General features: G+C 36.9%; 1 protein-coding gene across 23 annotated transcripts in view; it reads left to right on the forward strand.

Annotated features, from left to right (window-relative positions):
- Window positions 1-16816, forward strand: part of MAST2 (microtubule associated serine/threonine kinase 2) — a 347954-nt gene that overhangs the window by 109697 nt on the left and 221441 nt on the right. For 13 of the 23 annotated variants that reach the window (XM_073233836.1, XM_073233839.1, XM_037021931.2 and 10 more), the window contains 2 exons: window positions 2506-2643; window positions 3693-3835. In XM_073233836.1, coding sequence (XP_073089937.1) covers window positions 2506-2643; window positions 3693-3835 — 281 coding nt within the window. Of the gene's footprint in view, window positions 1-2505; window positions 2644-3692; window positions 3836-4708; window positions 4800-16816 lie in introns of those variants that run through there. The other 10 variants (XM_037021942.2, XM_073233840.1, XM_037021944.2 and 7 more) reach the window with 2 other exon arrangements.

The following is a 16816-nucleotide window of genomic DNA, read 5'->3' on the forward strand; positions in this document are numbered from 1 at the left end:
TTGTCAGTATTTAAGGGTGTATCAGCTGAACTTACCTATACTTATCTGTAATTTTGTAGGGCAGCCTGATACCCCATTTAACTGCAGCCTCCTCTGTGCTTCTCATTCCTCATGCCTTGGCATCTTCTTCCCTCATGCTGGTCTTGTATGGAACACTTATGGGTGAGGCTGTTTTCCTCTCTGTACTGCTTCTTCATTTGCATCTCTGAATGCCATCCTCCTGAACCTGGTAGATATTTCTTGGTTGACCACTATAACTGGTCATTTTCTTTCAGTCTGATTTTAGTTCTCTGTTCACTTCTGAACACATAACAGCCTTTGCTCCTTTTGATTTTCTTTTTATCTCCACTTTAAAAACCCATTCCAAAGCCCATAGTGCCTCCCCATCTCTTCCATAGAAAAGTTTTAAAAAATTCAAGGGGAAAAAATTGCATAAGCAGGTCATGGCCAAAATAGGAAATAATTAAAATATGGCATAATTTTAAGCAGCCAATAGGGTATGAAAAAAATTTGACCTCACCTAAAAATAGTAGCTCACTACAGAAGAAAATGTAGTCCTACCATACTCCTTGGCCTAATAGTAAACAGTTTTCAGTTTCTTTTTGTTTTTGTACCTTTTTGGGGCTATTCTCTTGGCTTTATCTTCTTACTCTTTCATTGAAATTTTTCTTTTGTCCGTCATTTATTTAATCACATAGAGTCATTTCTTGTTTGTTTTTTTCATACAATTCTATTTTTTTTAAGGATTTATCTTTTGAATTATCTGAGTAAATAAATTTTTTACTTTCAGATGAAAAATTCAAATTAAAAATTAAGTTTTCTTTTTGTTTTTGAATCAGTTCTTTTTCTTTTGAGCACCTAACAACCAGGATCCATTGCTTTACTCTGAGAGGCTAACTCTCTTCTATCTTGTCAGGTAGTTGCCTGACTATTGGGTAGTATGATGTGGGAATGTGGTTGTGTTGGACTGTTCTGGCTGTAGATTTTCACTTAATCTGACTTTAGCTTTATGTTTTATTTTATGTTCTCTTAGGTATCTTGCATTTCTGACTACTGAACTTTACTGAGATTTTGCAGGGTAGCCTGATAACCCATTTCACTGCAAACTCCTCTGTGCTATCATGCCTCATGCCTTCCTTTGCCCAGTTCCATTGGTTATGATTTACCTATCTGATTTAGATTTTCCCCAAATTTTGTTCATCCCCTCATAGTTAGTCTCTCTCACTCTCTTTTTCTCTTGGGTTATATAGCCTTTGTTTATTTTATGTTATTCTCATTTTAATGGAGTATCCTGGCGAACAAAAGGTAAAAGTATGTGCTTAGTCAGCCATCTTTAACTGGGAATATATATATATATATTTTTAACATGTCACTCACATAATTACTTTTTATTTTCTGTGGTGATAATATTTAAGATCTAGGCTTTTAGCAACTTTGAACTACATAATACAGAGTACAAGAAGAGATGCTCATGCAGCACATGATTGTTGTTGACTATAATCACTATACTGTTCATTAGATTCATAAAACTTACTCATCTAATAGCTAGATATGTGTATCCTTTGACCAACATCTCCCTATTTCTTCCACCCCCCAGCTTCTGGCAGTCACTATTCTATTTCCTGTTTCTATGAGTTCAACTTTTTCAAGGTCATAGAATATTTGTCCTTCTCTGTTTGACTTACCTCACTTACCATAATGCCCTCAATAACTGGGAATATTTATACATTAGACTCTTCAATCACTATAAGGTTAACAATTAGAATTTTTAAGATATTTTCCTTTTTTCTGAGTTATTTTTTTGCTAAAGAGCTGGCTGCTCCATTTGTTCATATTTTCCTTCTGTTTTATGTTTGTTTTCCTCAAACTCCTGGCAGTCCTTTGTACACTTCAAGCCCAGACTGGAACATATATGTCCAAATGGGTCTCTTCTGCAGTTGTGTAAGCCCCTTTTCCCCTGTAGGCCTTCATTTTGAAAGAGATAGAGATATGATATCAGCCTTTGTATATGTGGATAGGGTAAGTTAACAAGCAGATTCCTTTAGGATATATAGATGAGGAGTGGGCATTTCATCTGGAGAACTTGGCAATACTTGCAAAAGGAAGGAAAGAAGGCAGGCAGGCTTTAGTTTGGGCTTATGGACATTTTGAGTACAGAACCATTCGTCTTTATTTTTTGTGGAGGGTTTTATGGAAAGGGTTCTTAGTAAAGCATACTCTTGAGAGCAGACTTGAAAGATAACTAGGTTTAAAAAAATTGCATGTTTCTGATTAAAAAAGTAAAATACGTCAGTTATAAAAAATTTGAGTACAAAAACATGTATCATGGCAAAGTGAGAAGTCCTAAATCTTTACTTCTGTGATTCCTGCCAAACCATTTATATATACTCTATTATTTTAAATATACTTTGAAAATTTTGTATAAATGTACACATTTTTATTTTAAAAATCAGAATTGGGATCAGATGCTACATACTTCCTTTCTGCATTTTTTTTACTCAACAGGAAATATTGAACATTTTTCTCTTGACTACATGTTGAGCTGCTTCATTATTTTTAATGGGTCCAGTATTTCATTATGTGGAGATATTATGATTTCTTTAACTTGTAATGAATATTTATCTTATTTCCAGTTTCATTATGGTGAGTATTGCTAAGGTGAACATTATGGTCTACTATTCTTTTTTTCTTTATACTACATTCCTGCAAGTAGAATGCTAGGTCCAAACATATTCAAATTAAAATTTTAATAAGTTTTGCTTAACCAACCTCCAAATAAGTTGCATCACATTTTGTTTGCAATAAAAGGATATGTTGTAGCAGAAACAAAAACAAAACCTCCTTTTGCTCACACTTTTATTATGGTGGATATTTTCATGATGAATAGGATTTTACCAGGAAGAAAAAGGGTTTTCAGGTCAGGTGGAAGTAAGTGTAAGGCATAATATTGAAGGTGAGTAAGTGAGTGGGTGCAGAAAAGAATGGAAGGAAATCAGACCAGGAAGATGATCCAGATTTATGGAGGATTTTTTTTAGCATTTTAAGAGTTGTTTTAATTCTTTAAGCAGTAGGGAGTCATCAGAAGTTTTTAAGGCCAGGAACTGACATGGCCACATTTGTTTGGTTAGTGGCAGTACGAGAATGGTGTGAAGGAAGGGGCTGAAATGGGATTTGCACCTCAATTAGAAAGTCATTGCAATTCTAGGTAGTCTTTGTAAGTGACTTTCTCATAATCTTTCAGTGGGTTTAAGACAGTAAGTCAACCTGGACTGAGCACATGGAGTCTGGACAGAGTGCTGTAAGTTGAGTGTTTGTCTTCCAGAAATCTAAGGGCAAACTTGTCTAGGAGAAGCTGTTGGCTCCACTCATGTTGCATTGTATTGTTGAGAAGCCGGGCAGGACAGAAGTGGAAAAGTCCCAGCATGCTAGGTTTGGTGTCAGGGTTGGTGGCTGGCATGGTAGTGGATATTACAGAGAATATAAGATAGTCAATTCAGTTCAGTTCCACTTTCAGTTCTTTTCGCCATCAAGAAAGTTGGAGTTTTTGAAGGGCCACACATTCTAAAATAGAGGTGGAGAAATTTTGCCTTGTTTTGGATTGATACACTTTTATCTACTTGATATCTCTGTATTTTTTAATCATTAATTAATAAATTAATTACAAGTATGTTTTCCAAACCTTGTGTTTGAAGGTAAGCAGCTGCTCCCCTTGTCCAGCAGTGTACATAGCAGTGTGGGACAGGTGACTTGGCAGTCTTCAGGAGAAGCATCAAATCTGGTTCGAATGAGGAACCAATGCCTTGGACAGTCTGCACCTTCTCTTACTGCTGGCTTGGTAAGTGTTAGTAAACTTGGTCCCTTGCTCTGTTAACAAATCCTTGATTGTCATTTGTCATTGCCACCTCTATTATTTGTTATTTTCCTTTTTTAGGATTTGGGTAGTTTTAATTTCTCAAAGTGAAGTACAGAAAAATAATGGAATTTAATTGAATATATTTTGATTGTTCTCTCATGCTGTCACTGGTACTGATTATGTAGTGACAGTCAGGAAAAAGATATATTAAGATTGAATGAATGAATACATTTCCAGGGAAAGGGCTTTCTTATAGAAATAGTTCTTAACTTTATGAAGGTGTATAGCATCTGTGTATATATATATAGCTCTGTAGTATACATTTTTAGTACATGAGGATAGGATAGTGGGCCCTCAGTACATATTAGATGAAAAAATGAGCCTGTTTTGTCTTGGCTTTGTATGTTGGACAGAACCTAACAAAGATTAAGTGTGTAGTCTGGGCAAGTTGTTTTTGCCTGTGATTGCATCTTGTACCCTTCTACCCTGAGTAGCCCTGTCTGTTTACTTAAGCCACTTGCTGTCTTTCTGCTGACGTACAGTGGGTGGGGAGTTAAAAATTTTTGGATTAAGAGATTTCCTTATGTGACCTTAAGTTTGTGACACTCTTCTCTCTGTCAGTAAGACAAGGCACGCTAATTTGTAGGTGCAATACAAAAACATATTCCCATTTTTGAAGGGCTACACATTCTAAAATTCTATGTCTTTTGGGTTGGCATATATGAGGTAGAAAGCTTTGTCCATTTGTCCATCCTGGAAAGTAGGGGTAGGGGAAGAAGTCTTACAGCAGGTGGGGAGTTAAAATTTTTTGGATTAAGAGATTTCTTTATGTGACCTGAAGTTTGTGATCCTTAGGCCACAGGGAAAATCAGGGTCACTTTTGGAACTTCCCTGACCCCAACATTTTATTTGAAAATTTCAAACCTACAGAAGAATGGAAAGAAGGGTAGGTACAGTGAATACTCATATAAGCTTTCTTAGATGGACCAATTTGGTTGTAACTTTACATTGCCACATTTGTTTTATTTGTGTGTATGTATATATATATTTTTCCTGAACTATTTCAAAGCGAGCCACACACATTATGATGCTGCACCCTTAAATATTTCTCCTAAGATCAGGGACAGTCTCCTAAATAACCACAATATATTATCAGATCCAATAAGTTTAATATCAGTACAATAATAGCATCTAACTGAAAGGCCATAGTCAAATTTCTCCACTTGTTCTTAACATGTCTGTTAAAGCCTCATTTCTCCTACTGTTTAACTTCTTCTTTTGTGAAACTTAGAAAAAATTCTAAGTCCATATGCCATCATAGAGATTTTGATCCAATGGATCTAGGGTGGTCCAGGTCATCTGTATTTTCTTTGAATCATTTATACCTGATTCTAACATGCACCCTTTGAGAACTACTGGCCCTAAGGTAAAGCTGAATGTTTGATTTTAAGGTGATGTATTGCAGAGGAAATTCATGAACTAAGGCTTCAGGAATCCTAGTCTAGGCCAACTCAAGTAGGGTATTCCTGAATTACATTTTTTCTTAAAAAAAAAAAAAAGCTTATTAAGCTATAATTCACATATACAGGTAACCTATTTTATTTAAACTGTACAATTCAGTGATTTTTAGTGTATTCACAGAAATGTGCAGCCGTTATTGTAGTCAGTTCTAGAACAGTTTCATCACTTAAGAAAGGATCCCTGTAACCTTTAGCTGTCAACTCTTTTATGCTCCATCCCCTATTCTGGCCTTTGTAACCACTAATCTACTTTCTACTTCCATAGATTTGCCTGTTCAATACATTTCATATAAATTGAATCATATAATACGTGGCCTTTTGTATCTGGCTTCTTTCACTTACCATGAGTTTTCAAGGTCCATCCATGTTGTAGCAGGTGTCTGTACTTTATTCCTTTTTATTGCTGAATAATACTCCACTGTAGGGATAGACTACGTTTTCTCTTTCTGTCAGTTGATGGACATTTGGGTTGCTTCTACCTTTTGACTGTTATGAATAATGTTGCTATGAACATTTTTTTAGAAATTTAATGTGGACATATTTTTATTTTTCTTGGGTTTATCAGGAGTGGATTGCTGGGTCATATAATAACTCTACTATTTAACCTTTTGAGGAACTGCCAAACTGTTTTCTAAAGCAGCTGCACCATTTTATATTCTCATCAGCAATATATGAGGGTTTTGATTTCTTTACATCCTCACTAACATTTACTATTGTTTGTCTTTGATTTTAGCCATCCTAGTGGGTCTGAAGTTGTATCTTGTGGTTTTGATTTGCATTTCCCTAATGACTAATGACAATTATCATCTTTGCATGTGGGTATTGGCCATTTGTATATCTTCTTTGAAGAAATATCTGTTCACATTCTTTGCCCATTTAAAAAATTGACTTATTTATCTTTTTTATATATGGATTTGTAAAAGAGATTTTTTTTAGCTTGAATCTGTCACTTGGATTTCCTCTCAGGGATCTGCCTTTTGTTTTTTTCTGTGCCTTTCTTTCCTGAGCTATTTAACTTACCTGTGGTGACCTCAGGCTAGTTCCTCCTTTCCCTGTCTCTATCCAGTATTTCCAGTTGGATATTTCATGTTCGGTGGCACATTTGCTAGGTAGCATTGAGTATATTTTCTGGCTTTGACTTACCCCACACTGAAATATACTGTGATGCCACCCCAGCTTCTGGCTGTGACATTTCTGAAAAATCTGTCCCATAATGTATTCTTAGTGTTAAGAGAGTTATAGCTATATAGTATATAGACTGAGCCTCTGGAGAATTTTAGGGTCATCAAGGTTCATATATAACAAAACAATCAATTTAAAAATAACGAAACATACCATTTAGTGAAACATTGATTATTACTTAAATAGAAGCTAAGAGAGGACAAGAATTGTGCTGTATATAATACTGGTGAGGTAACTTGCAGGAGGCTAGACTTGATCAGGGTCTGGAGAAATGGATAGGCAAAAGCCTTAATGTAGCATGTGTTTTAATTTTGAAGCCATGTAGGTGATGCATATTTATGAAAATACTTTTCTAGACTTCTTCATTTCCTACTATTTATTGAGTGTGTGTGTGTATATATATGGTAACCATGATCCCAACTAGTGGTTTCCAGGGCATGTTACAAAAAGAATCTTACAATCATATTATTATAGTATATGTTCCTAGGGATGGGGAAAAATTTAGATGACATCTTATCCAAGATTAGTTATTTGTCTTTAAAGAATTATATACAGTTAAAATCTAATGTTTAAAGTGGCACAGAAGAAAGATGTCTGGCTTAGAAGTCAGAAGAGCAAGCTCTAGCCGATTTTTAGCTACTTGAATTTGAGTAAAGACTAAATTAATTTGATCCTCTTTTCTCATCTTCAAAGTTCCTGTTGCTTTCTCATGAATATGTTAAGTAGTATCTACAACTTTGATCTTTGTCTTCTGTATTCCTGGCATGAATCTACTTAATTCCACTATGTATGTCACCATGTCAAAGATTCACTCCATTTGTTTATTCTGCCTGTCTATTCCCCTAAACCAGTTCTTCCTTGGTTGTTCTTTGTCTTGTTAAAAAGCCCCACCAAGAGGAGGAGCCAAGATGGCAGTGTGAGTAGGGCAGCAGAAATCTCCCAAAACCATATATATTTTTGAAAATACAACAAATTACAACTATTCCTAAAAGAGAGACCAGAAGATACAGTACAACAGCTACATCTACATCTGCAAGAACTCAGCATCTCACAAAGGGGGTAAGATACAAGCCACGGCCTGGCGGGATCCGAGCACCACTCCCACCCCAGCTCCCCGGCGGGAGGAAAGGAGTCAGAGTGAGGAGGGAGAGGGAGCCCAGGACTGCTAAATACCCAGCCTTAGTCATCCGCACCGGGAGCACAGACACACAGTGCATGGTGTGCTGAATATTAGGGAAATGGAACAGTAAAATCTGTGAGCGGGTCCCTGCAGCTGGTGCCCCTGGGACAAAAGAAAAGCGAGTGCCTATTGAAAGTCTTAAAGGGACAGGGGCCTCACAGCTGGACGGAAGCATCCTGGCACACTCAGCTCAGCAGCTGGGAATCCCGGGGAACTCCGGGTGGGCTAACCTTCTAGGAGGCAGCGCAGCTCTGAGGCCCCTCACCGTGATAAACAGCCTCCCGTCTATTCCTCCTCCCAGCATGGCCCTGCCATAGCAGGGGAGCAGCCTGGGAGCGGCCGCGCCCACAGAAACCACCCAGAGCCTCTTCTGCAGCTGCCCGGGCCAGACTCAGAGTTCCCATCGGCGTGCAGCTGCCCAGCACAAGCCGCTGGGGGTTGCCATTCTTGCAGGAGAGGAAGGTGACCAGCAAGCAAGAAGGGACTTTGTTCTCCCAGCTAACACACGTGCCAACTGCCCACGACTACCTCTATAGCCATGAAAAGGCAGAAGAATCTGATTCAGTCCAGAATCACCCAGACAATCCCTGAGAAGGAGCCTGGGGAGATAGATTTAACCTATCTTCCTGAAAAAGAATTCAAAATAAAGGTCATAACCATGCTGATGGAGCTGCAGAGAAATATGCAAGAGCTAACGGATGAAATTGGGAGGGAGAATACAAAAATAAAATAATCTCTGAAAGGACTTAAGAGCAGACCGGGTGAAGTGCAAGAGGCCATTAATGGAATAGAAATCAGAGAACAGGAACACAGAGAAGCTGATGCAGAGAGAGATAAAAGGATCTCCAGGAATGAAAGAATATTAAGAGAACTGTGTGACCAATCCAAACAGAATAATACCTGCATTATAGGGGTACCAGAAGAAGAGAGAGAAAAAGGGATAGAAAGTGTCTTTGAAGAAATAATTGCTGAAAACTTCCCCAAACTGGGGGAGAAAATAGTCTTTCAGACAATGGAAGCCCACAAAACTCCCAACAGAAGGGACCCAAATAGGACAACACCAAGACACATAATAATTAAAATGGCAAAGATCAAAGACAAGGACAGAGTATTAAAGGCAGCCAGAGAGAGAAAAAAGGTCATCTACAAAGGAAAACCCATCAGGCTATTATCAGATTTCTCAACAGAAACCTTATAGGCCAGAAGAGAATAGCATGATATATTTAATGCAATGAAACAGAAGGGCCTTGAACCAAGGATACTGTATTCAGTACTATTATCATTTAAATATAAAGGAGGGATTAAACATGAGGAGGTAAAAGACCTGTATGCTGAAAACTATAATGCATTGATGAAATAAACTGGGGTTATTCACAAATAAATGCAGTTATTCCATGCTTATAGATTGGAAGAATTCATGTTGTTAAAATGTCCATACTACCCAAAGCAGTCAGCTACCAAATTTGGTGCAATCTCTATCACAATACCAATGGCACTTTTTTCACAGAAAGAACAAACAATCCTAAAATTTGTATGGAATCACAAAAGACCATGAATAGCCAAAGCAATCTTGAGCAAAAAGAGCAAAGCTAGAGGTATCATAGACCTTGATTTCAAACTATATTACAAAGCTATAGTAATCAAAACAGTATGGCATTGGCATAAAAATAGACATACAGTTAATGAAACAGGATGGCAGTCCATAAATAAATCCACATATACACGGTCAATTAATTTATGACCAAGGACCCATAAATGCACCATGGGCAAAGAACAGACTCTTCAATAAGTGGTGCTGGGAAAACTGGACAGCCACATGGCAAAGATGAAACTGGACTACTATCTCATACCATACACAAAAATTAACTCAAGATGGATGAAAGTCTTGAATGTAAGACCTGAAATTATAAAACTCCTAGAAGAAAACAGTAAGTGTCTTGAGGGAATTTGCCTCCCACAAACCACCTCTACAGGGCATTTTAGAGGGACTGCTCCAGATGGAAGCACTCCTAAGGCCAAATAGATGTCACAAGAAAAAATAAAATCACAGCAAAGAAAGCAGACCAACCAAATACTAACTAAAGGCAAAAAATAAAATCAACTACTCACAAAAGCAGTCAAAGGAAACACAAAAGAGTACAGAATAAAACACCTAACAAGAATGGAGGAGGAAGAATAAGAAGGGAGAGTTTATAACAGCTCAATAAGTGAGTTAAGTTAGACAGTTAGATAGTAAAGAAACTACCCTTGAACCTTTGGTAACCACAAATCTAAAGCCTGCAATGGCAATAAGTACATATCTTTCAATAATCACCCTAAATGGAAATGGGCTGAATGCACCAATCAAAAGACACAGAGTAACAGAATGGATAAAAGAGCAAGACCCATCTATATGCTGCTTACAAGAGACTCAACTCAAACCCAAAGATATACACAGACTAAAAGTCAAGGGATGGAAAAAGACATTTCATGCAAACAACAGGGAGAAAAAAGCAGGTGTTGCAGTACTAGTAACAGACAAAATAGACTTCAAAACAAAGAAAGTAACAAGAGATAAAGAAGGACATTACATAATGATAAAGGGGTCAGTCCAAGAAGAGGGTATAACCATTATAAATATACATGCACCCAATACAGGAGCAACAACACATGTGAAACAAATACTAACAGAATTAAAGGAGGAAATAGAATGCAGTGCATTCATTTTAGGAGACTTCAACACACCACTCACTCTAAAGGACAGATCCACCAGTCAGAAAATAAGTAAGGACACAGAGGCACTGAAAACGCACTAGAACAGATGAACCTAATAGACATCTACAGAACTCTACAGCCAAAAGCAGCAGGATACACATTCTTCTCAAGGGCACATGGAACATTTTCCAGAATAGACCACATACTAGGCCACAAAAAGAGCCTCAGTAAATGAAAAAAGATTGGAATTCTACCAACCAACTTTTTGGACCACAAAGGGATAAAAGTAGAAACAAATTGTACAATGAAAGCAAAAAGGCTCACAAACACATGGAGGCTTAACAACATGCTCCTAAATAATCAATGGATCAACGACCAAATTAAAGTAGAGATCAAGCAATATATGGAAACAAATAACAACAACACAAAGCCCCAACTTCTCTGGGATGCAGCGAAAGCAGTTCTACGAGGAAAGTATATAGCAATCCAGGCATATTTAAAGAAGGGAGAACATTGCCAAATGAATAGTCTGAAGTCACAATTATTGAAATTGGAAAAAGAAGAACAAATGAGGCCTAAAGTCAGCAGAAGGAGGGACATAATAAAGATCAGAGAAGAAATAAATAAAATTGAGAAGAATAAAACAATAGGAAAACATCAATGAAACCATGAGCTGGTTCTTTGAGAAAATAAATGAAGTAGATAAGCCCCTAGCCAGACTTATTAAGAGAAAAAGAGAATCAACACACATCAACAGAATCAGAAACAAGAAAGGAAAACTCATGACGGACCCCACAGAAATACAAATAATTATTAGAGAATACTATGAAAACCTATATGCTAACAAGCAGAAAAACCTAGAAGAAATGGACAACTTCCTAGAAAAATACAACCTTCCAAGACTGACCAAGGAAGAAAAAGAAAATCTTAACAGACCAATTACCAGCAATGAAGTTGAAGCGGTAATGAAAAAACTACCCAAGAGCAAAACCCCCCGTGCCAGATGGATTTACCATGGAATTTTATCAGACATACAGAGAAGACATAATACCCATTCTCCTTAAAGTTTTCCAAAAAATAGAAGAGGAGGGAATACTCCCAAACTCATTCTATGAAGCCAGCATCACACTAATACCAAAACCAGGCAAAGACCCCACCAAAAAAGAAAATTCCAGGCCAATATTCCTGATGAACATAGATGCAAAAATACTCAACAAAATATTAGCAAACCGAAGCATACACCGTGACCAAGTTGGATTCATCTGAGGAATGCAAGGATGGTACAACATTCAAAAATCCATTAACATCATCCTCCACCTCAGAAACAAAAAGGACAAAAACTACATGATCATTTCCATACACGCTGAAAAAGCGTTTGACAAAACTCAACATCCATTGATGATAAAAACTCTCAACAAAATGGGTAGAGAGGGCAAGTACCTCAACATAATAAAGGGTATGTATGATAAACCCAAAGCCAACATCATACTGAACAGCGAGAAGCTGAAAGCTTTTCCTCCAAGATCGGGAACAAGACAGGGATGCCCACTCTCCCCACTGCTATTCAACATAGTACTGGAGGTCCAAGCCATGGCAATCAGACAAAACAAAGAAATACAAGGAATTCAGATTGGTAAAGAATAAGTCAAACTATCACTATTTGCAGATGACATGATATTGTACATAAAAACCCTAAAGAATCTACTCCAAAACTACTAGAACTAATATCAGAATTCAGCAAAGTTGCAGGATATAAAATTAATACACAGAAATCTGTGGCTTTCCTATACACTAAAAATGAACTAACAGAAAGAGAAATCAGGAAAACAATTCCATTCACAATGGCCTCAAAAAGAATAAAATACCTAGGAATAAACCTAACCAAGGAAGTGAAAGACCTATACCCTGAAAACTACAGGACACTCTTTAAGAGAAATTAAAGAGGACACTAACAAATGGAAACTCATCCCATGCTCTTGGGTAGGAAGAATTAATATTGTCAAAATGTCCATCCTGCCCAAAGCAATCTACAGATTCAATGCAATCCCTATCAAAATACCAACAGCATTCTTCAACGAACTGGAACAAATAGTTTTAAAATTCATATGGAACCACAAAAGACCCCAAATAGCCAAAGCAATCCTGAGAAGGAAGAATGTAGCAGGGGCGATCTCACTTCCCAACTTCAAGCTCTACTATAAAGCCACAGTAATCAAGACAATTTGGTACTGGCACAAGAACAGACCCACAGACCAGTGGAATAGAATAGAGTCTCCAGACATTAACCCAAACGTATATGGTCAATTAATGTATGATAAAGGAGCTATGGACATACAATGGGGAAATGACAGCCTCTTCAACAGCTGACGTTGGCAAAACTGGACAGCTACATATAAGAGAATGAAACTGGATCATTGTGTAACCCCATACACAAAAGTAAATTCAAAATGGATCAAAGACCTGAATGTAAGTCATGAAACCATAAAACTCTTAGGAAATAACATAGGCAAAAATCTCTTGGACATAAACATGGGCGACTTCTTCATGAACATATCTCCCCGGGCAAGGTGAACAACAGCAAAAATGAACAAATGGGACTATATCAAGCTGAAAAGCTTCTGTACAGGAAAGGACACCACCAATAGAACAAAAAGACACCCTACAGTATGGGAGAATATATTCATAGACGACAGATTCGATAAAGGGTTGACATCCAAAATACATAAAGAGCTCATGCACCTCAACAAACAAAAAGCAAATAATCCAATAAAAAATGGTCAGAGGAGCTGAACAGACAGTTCTCAAAAGAAGAAATTCAGGTGGCTAACAGACACATGAAGAGATGCTCAATATCACTAGTCATCAGAGAAATGTAAATTAAAACCACAATGATATATCATCTCACACCAGTAAGGATCGCCACCATCCAAAAGACAAACAACAGCAAATGTTGGTGAGGTTGTGGAGAAAGGGGAACCCTCCTACACTGCTGGTGGGAATGTAAATTAGTTCAACCATTGTGGAAAGCAGTATGGAGGTTCCTCAGAATGCTCAAAATAGAAATACCATTTGACCCAGGAATTCCACTTCTAGGAATTTACCCTAAGAATGCAGCACTCCAGTTTGAAAAAGACAGATGTACCCCTATGTTTATTGCAGCACTGTTTACAATAGCCAAGAAATGGAAGCAACCTAAGTGTCCATCAGTAGAAGAATGGATAAAGAAGATGTGGTACATATACACAATGGAATATTATTCAGCCATAAGAAGAAAATAAATCCCACCATTTGCAACAACATGGGTGGAGCTAGAGGGTATTATGCTCAGTGAAATAAGCCTGGTGGAGAGAGACAAGTACGAAATGATTTCACTCATGTGTGGAGTATAAGAACAAAGAAGAAATTGAAGGAACAAAACAGCAGCAGAACCACAGAACAAGAATGGACTAACAGTTACCAAAGGAAAAGGGACTGGGGAGGATGGGTGGGAAGGGAGGGATAAGAGGGCGAGAAAAGAAAGGGGGCATTATGATTAGCATGTATAATGTTGGGGGAGGCATGGGGAGTGCTGTGCAGCACAGAGTAGACAAGTAGTGACTCTACAGCATCTTACTACGCTGATGGACAGTGACTGTAATGGGGTTTGTGGGAGGGACTTGGTGAAGGGGGGAGTCTATTAAATATAATGTTCCTCATGTAATTGTAGATCAGTGGTACCAAAAAAAAAAAAAAAGCCCCACCAGGTAGTCCACAGTCAGAGACCTGGTAGTCCTTTTTGACTCTGTGTCTAGGTGGTCTACTTTTTTTTTTTTTTTTGTCCACAGACGTGGCCCAATCTAAGCCATATTTCCAACCTCTTACTTAGATAATTGCAGTGGCCTCATTATTGTTAAATTATATTCTGTCTTTCTTTTCAGGCCACTCTCCACTCTAAAGTCTGTTGTTTCAAAAATACAAATCTGGTCATGTCTATTCTTCTTTCTTCTAATTTTATTTTCCATGTTTTCATTTGGTTAATTTTATCTAGCACCAGTGTTTAGCCATTCACTTGATTAAAAATCTTTCCATAACTTCCTATAACAGTTTTTATCAAATGCAATAATAATTAGCAAAGTAATGAATTTTCCTTGAGATCAGTAAATAGCAAATGAGAAATTAGAGACAGAGACCACAAATAGAAAGGTTAGGCTTGGATGCTGTTTCTCTGAAGTCAGTCTGTTGGATTTAATTAATTTATGCTGAAGTTGGCCTAACTGTACTGAATGTTAGTATTTTAATAGGAGGGCTGTAAATCCCAATAATCTTTTAATTGGTAGGGTTTTTGGATTCTTTACTTTTTTGGTAGACATTGCCTTTATGGGAATGATATTTGCAAGGAATAGCTCTTTCTGTTGTATGTGTCTAGTCTACATGTAGCATTATATCTAGTACTAAGCAATATATAATTGTTTGTTAAAGCCACATACTTTTTGGGATACCTTTGCTAATGTTACAGCTACTTGTCTGAAGTGTAATGTTCACAAAAGAAAGTTGATTTCACTTAACAGTACCAGCCTGCAATATTGTAACACAGATACTTACTCTTGTTCTCATTTTAATATTTTTATCAAATTCTTGGATAAAGTAATAGAAGGAATGGTTATCATATATGCTGATGTTACATTTCCCATGTTGAATGATAAATTCAGTTAGAGCCTTACATATAGAAGTGGTGGTTTAAGAAGAACCAGCAAAATGAGATTTAATAGAAAAGTAAACTTTGAAAAACTAAAGCTCAGAACTGGGTTGAACTTTGAATTTTAGTCAAGTTCCAAGACTTTTCATCACTTCAAAAAAAGAAAACAGAACACCTCTATTCATTAAGCACTTACTCCTCATTCCACCTTCATTCCAGTCCTGGCAGCTTCCAATCTGCATTCTTGTCTCTATGGATTACCTGTTCTGGGTATTTCATATAAATGCAATCACATAATATGTGATCTTTTGTGTCTAGCTTCTTTCATTTAGCATAATGTTTTCAAGGTTTACCCATATTGTAGCATGGATCAGGATTCCCTTTTATGGCTGAATAAGATCCCATTGTATGAATATACCGTATTTTCTTTATCCATCCATTAGTGGATGAACATTTGGGTCCATCTTTTGGCCATTTTGAATAGTGTGCCATGAGCATTCATGTACAAGTATTAGTTTGAGAGTTTCTGGTTTCAATTCTTTTGGGTATATACCTAGGAATAGAATTGCCAGGTCATATGGTAATTCTATGTTTAACCTTTTGAGGAACCAGTGAACTTTTCCATAGCAGCTGCATCATTTACCAGCAACATATGAGGCTTCCAATTTTTCCACATCTTCACTAATACTTGTTAGTTTCTGTTTTTTTAATTGTAGCCACCCTCATATTAAGTGGTATCTCATTGTGGCTTTGATTATTATTACATTTTTAATTTAATAATATTTCAGAACTTTTTTTGAGGTGGCATATATGGGGTATACTTTTAAAGGACTTAAAAATCTAAGACACTACTTAGAACCTTTTCTCATCATTCTTAACTGTTACGATTATTCTTTAATTTTTATATATGACTGCAGAGAGAGAGAAACACCTGTAGATACTTATTTTACCTACCTCTGTGTTATAAAGAGATTCCAGACTCAGCAACTTCCCCTTTCAGTCTTACCTTTCTGCAGCTGTAGCTTTGCATTTTCTATTGAGAGTTAAAGCTCTCTTTATCTGTATTGTAATCAGTTATATTGAGGTATGTCAAATGAGAAAAGGAGGTAAAACTGAAAAAAAAACAAAGACCTTTTATATGCCGTCTCAGAGTTGCAATTTCAGGAGCACAGATTCCAGAAGAACTAGAAAAGTGTCCCACTCGTGGAAAAACAAGGGATATTATGAGAAAAAGTGGTGGGGAAGTTACAAGATTTAGGTAAAGAAGAGAAAAACTATTTGGTGCTACTCCATTGAGCTGCTTTTGGTCACCCTCTGTATTAGTGCTATTAAACAAAACTATTCTTGGTATGAATTAGTTAACTTCTCTCATCATAAGTTCATATCGATAGTTTTATGATCTGGTAGCAGTGTTGTTCTGTTGAATTTTATGAGCAACTGCTTAGAAAACAATTACTGATTCTCTGGCCTACTTCAAGAGTTCATTACTTAGGAAAGAAAATGAAGATTCAAAACAGTCTCTCCTGTCCAGAAATTTTATACAACCCCACAGATATAATTTACAAAGAATAAAGTTCACCCATTTTAGGTATAAAATTTGATGAGTTTTCACAGATGTATACAGTTGTGTGACTGCCATATGATTATGATATAGATGTAGAAAATCATAATATAGAAATTTCTATCATACCAAAATGTGCTCTTGTGTCTCT

This window comes from Manis javanica, chromosome 4 (assembly GCF_040802235.1).
Source record: "Manis javanica isolate MJ-LG chromosome 4, MJ_LKY, whole genome shotgun sequence".
In the NCBI taxonomy this organism is placed as follows: domain Eukaryota; kingdom Metazoa; phylum Chordata; class Mammalia; order Pholidota; family Manidae; genus Manis; species Manis javanica.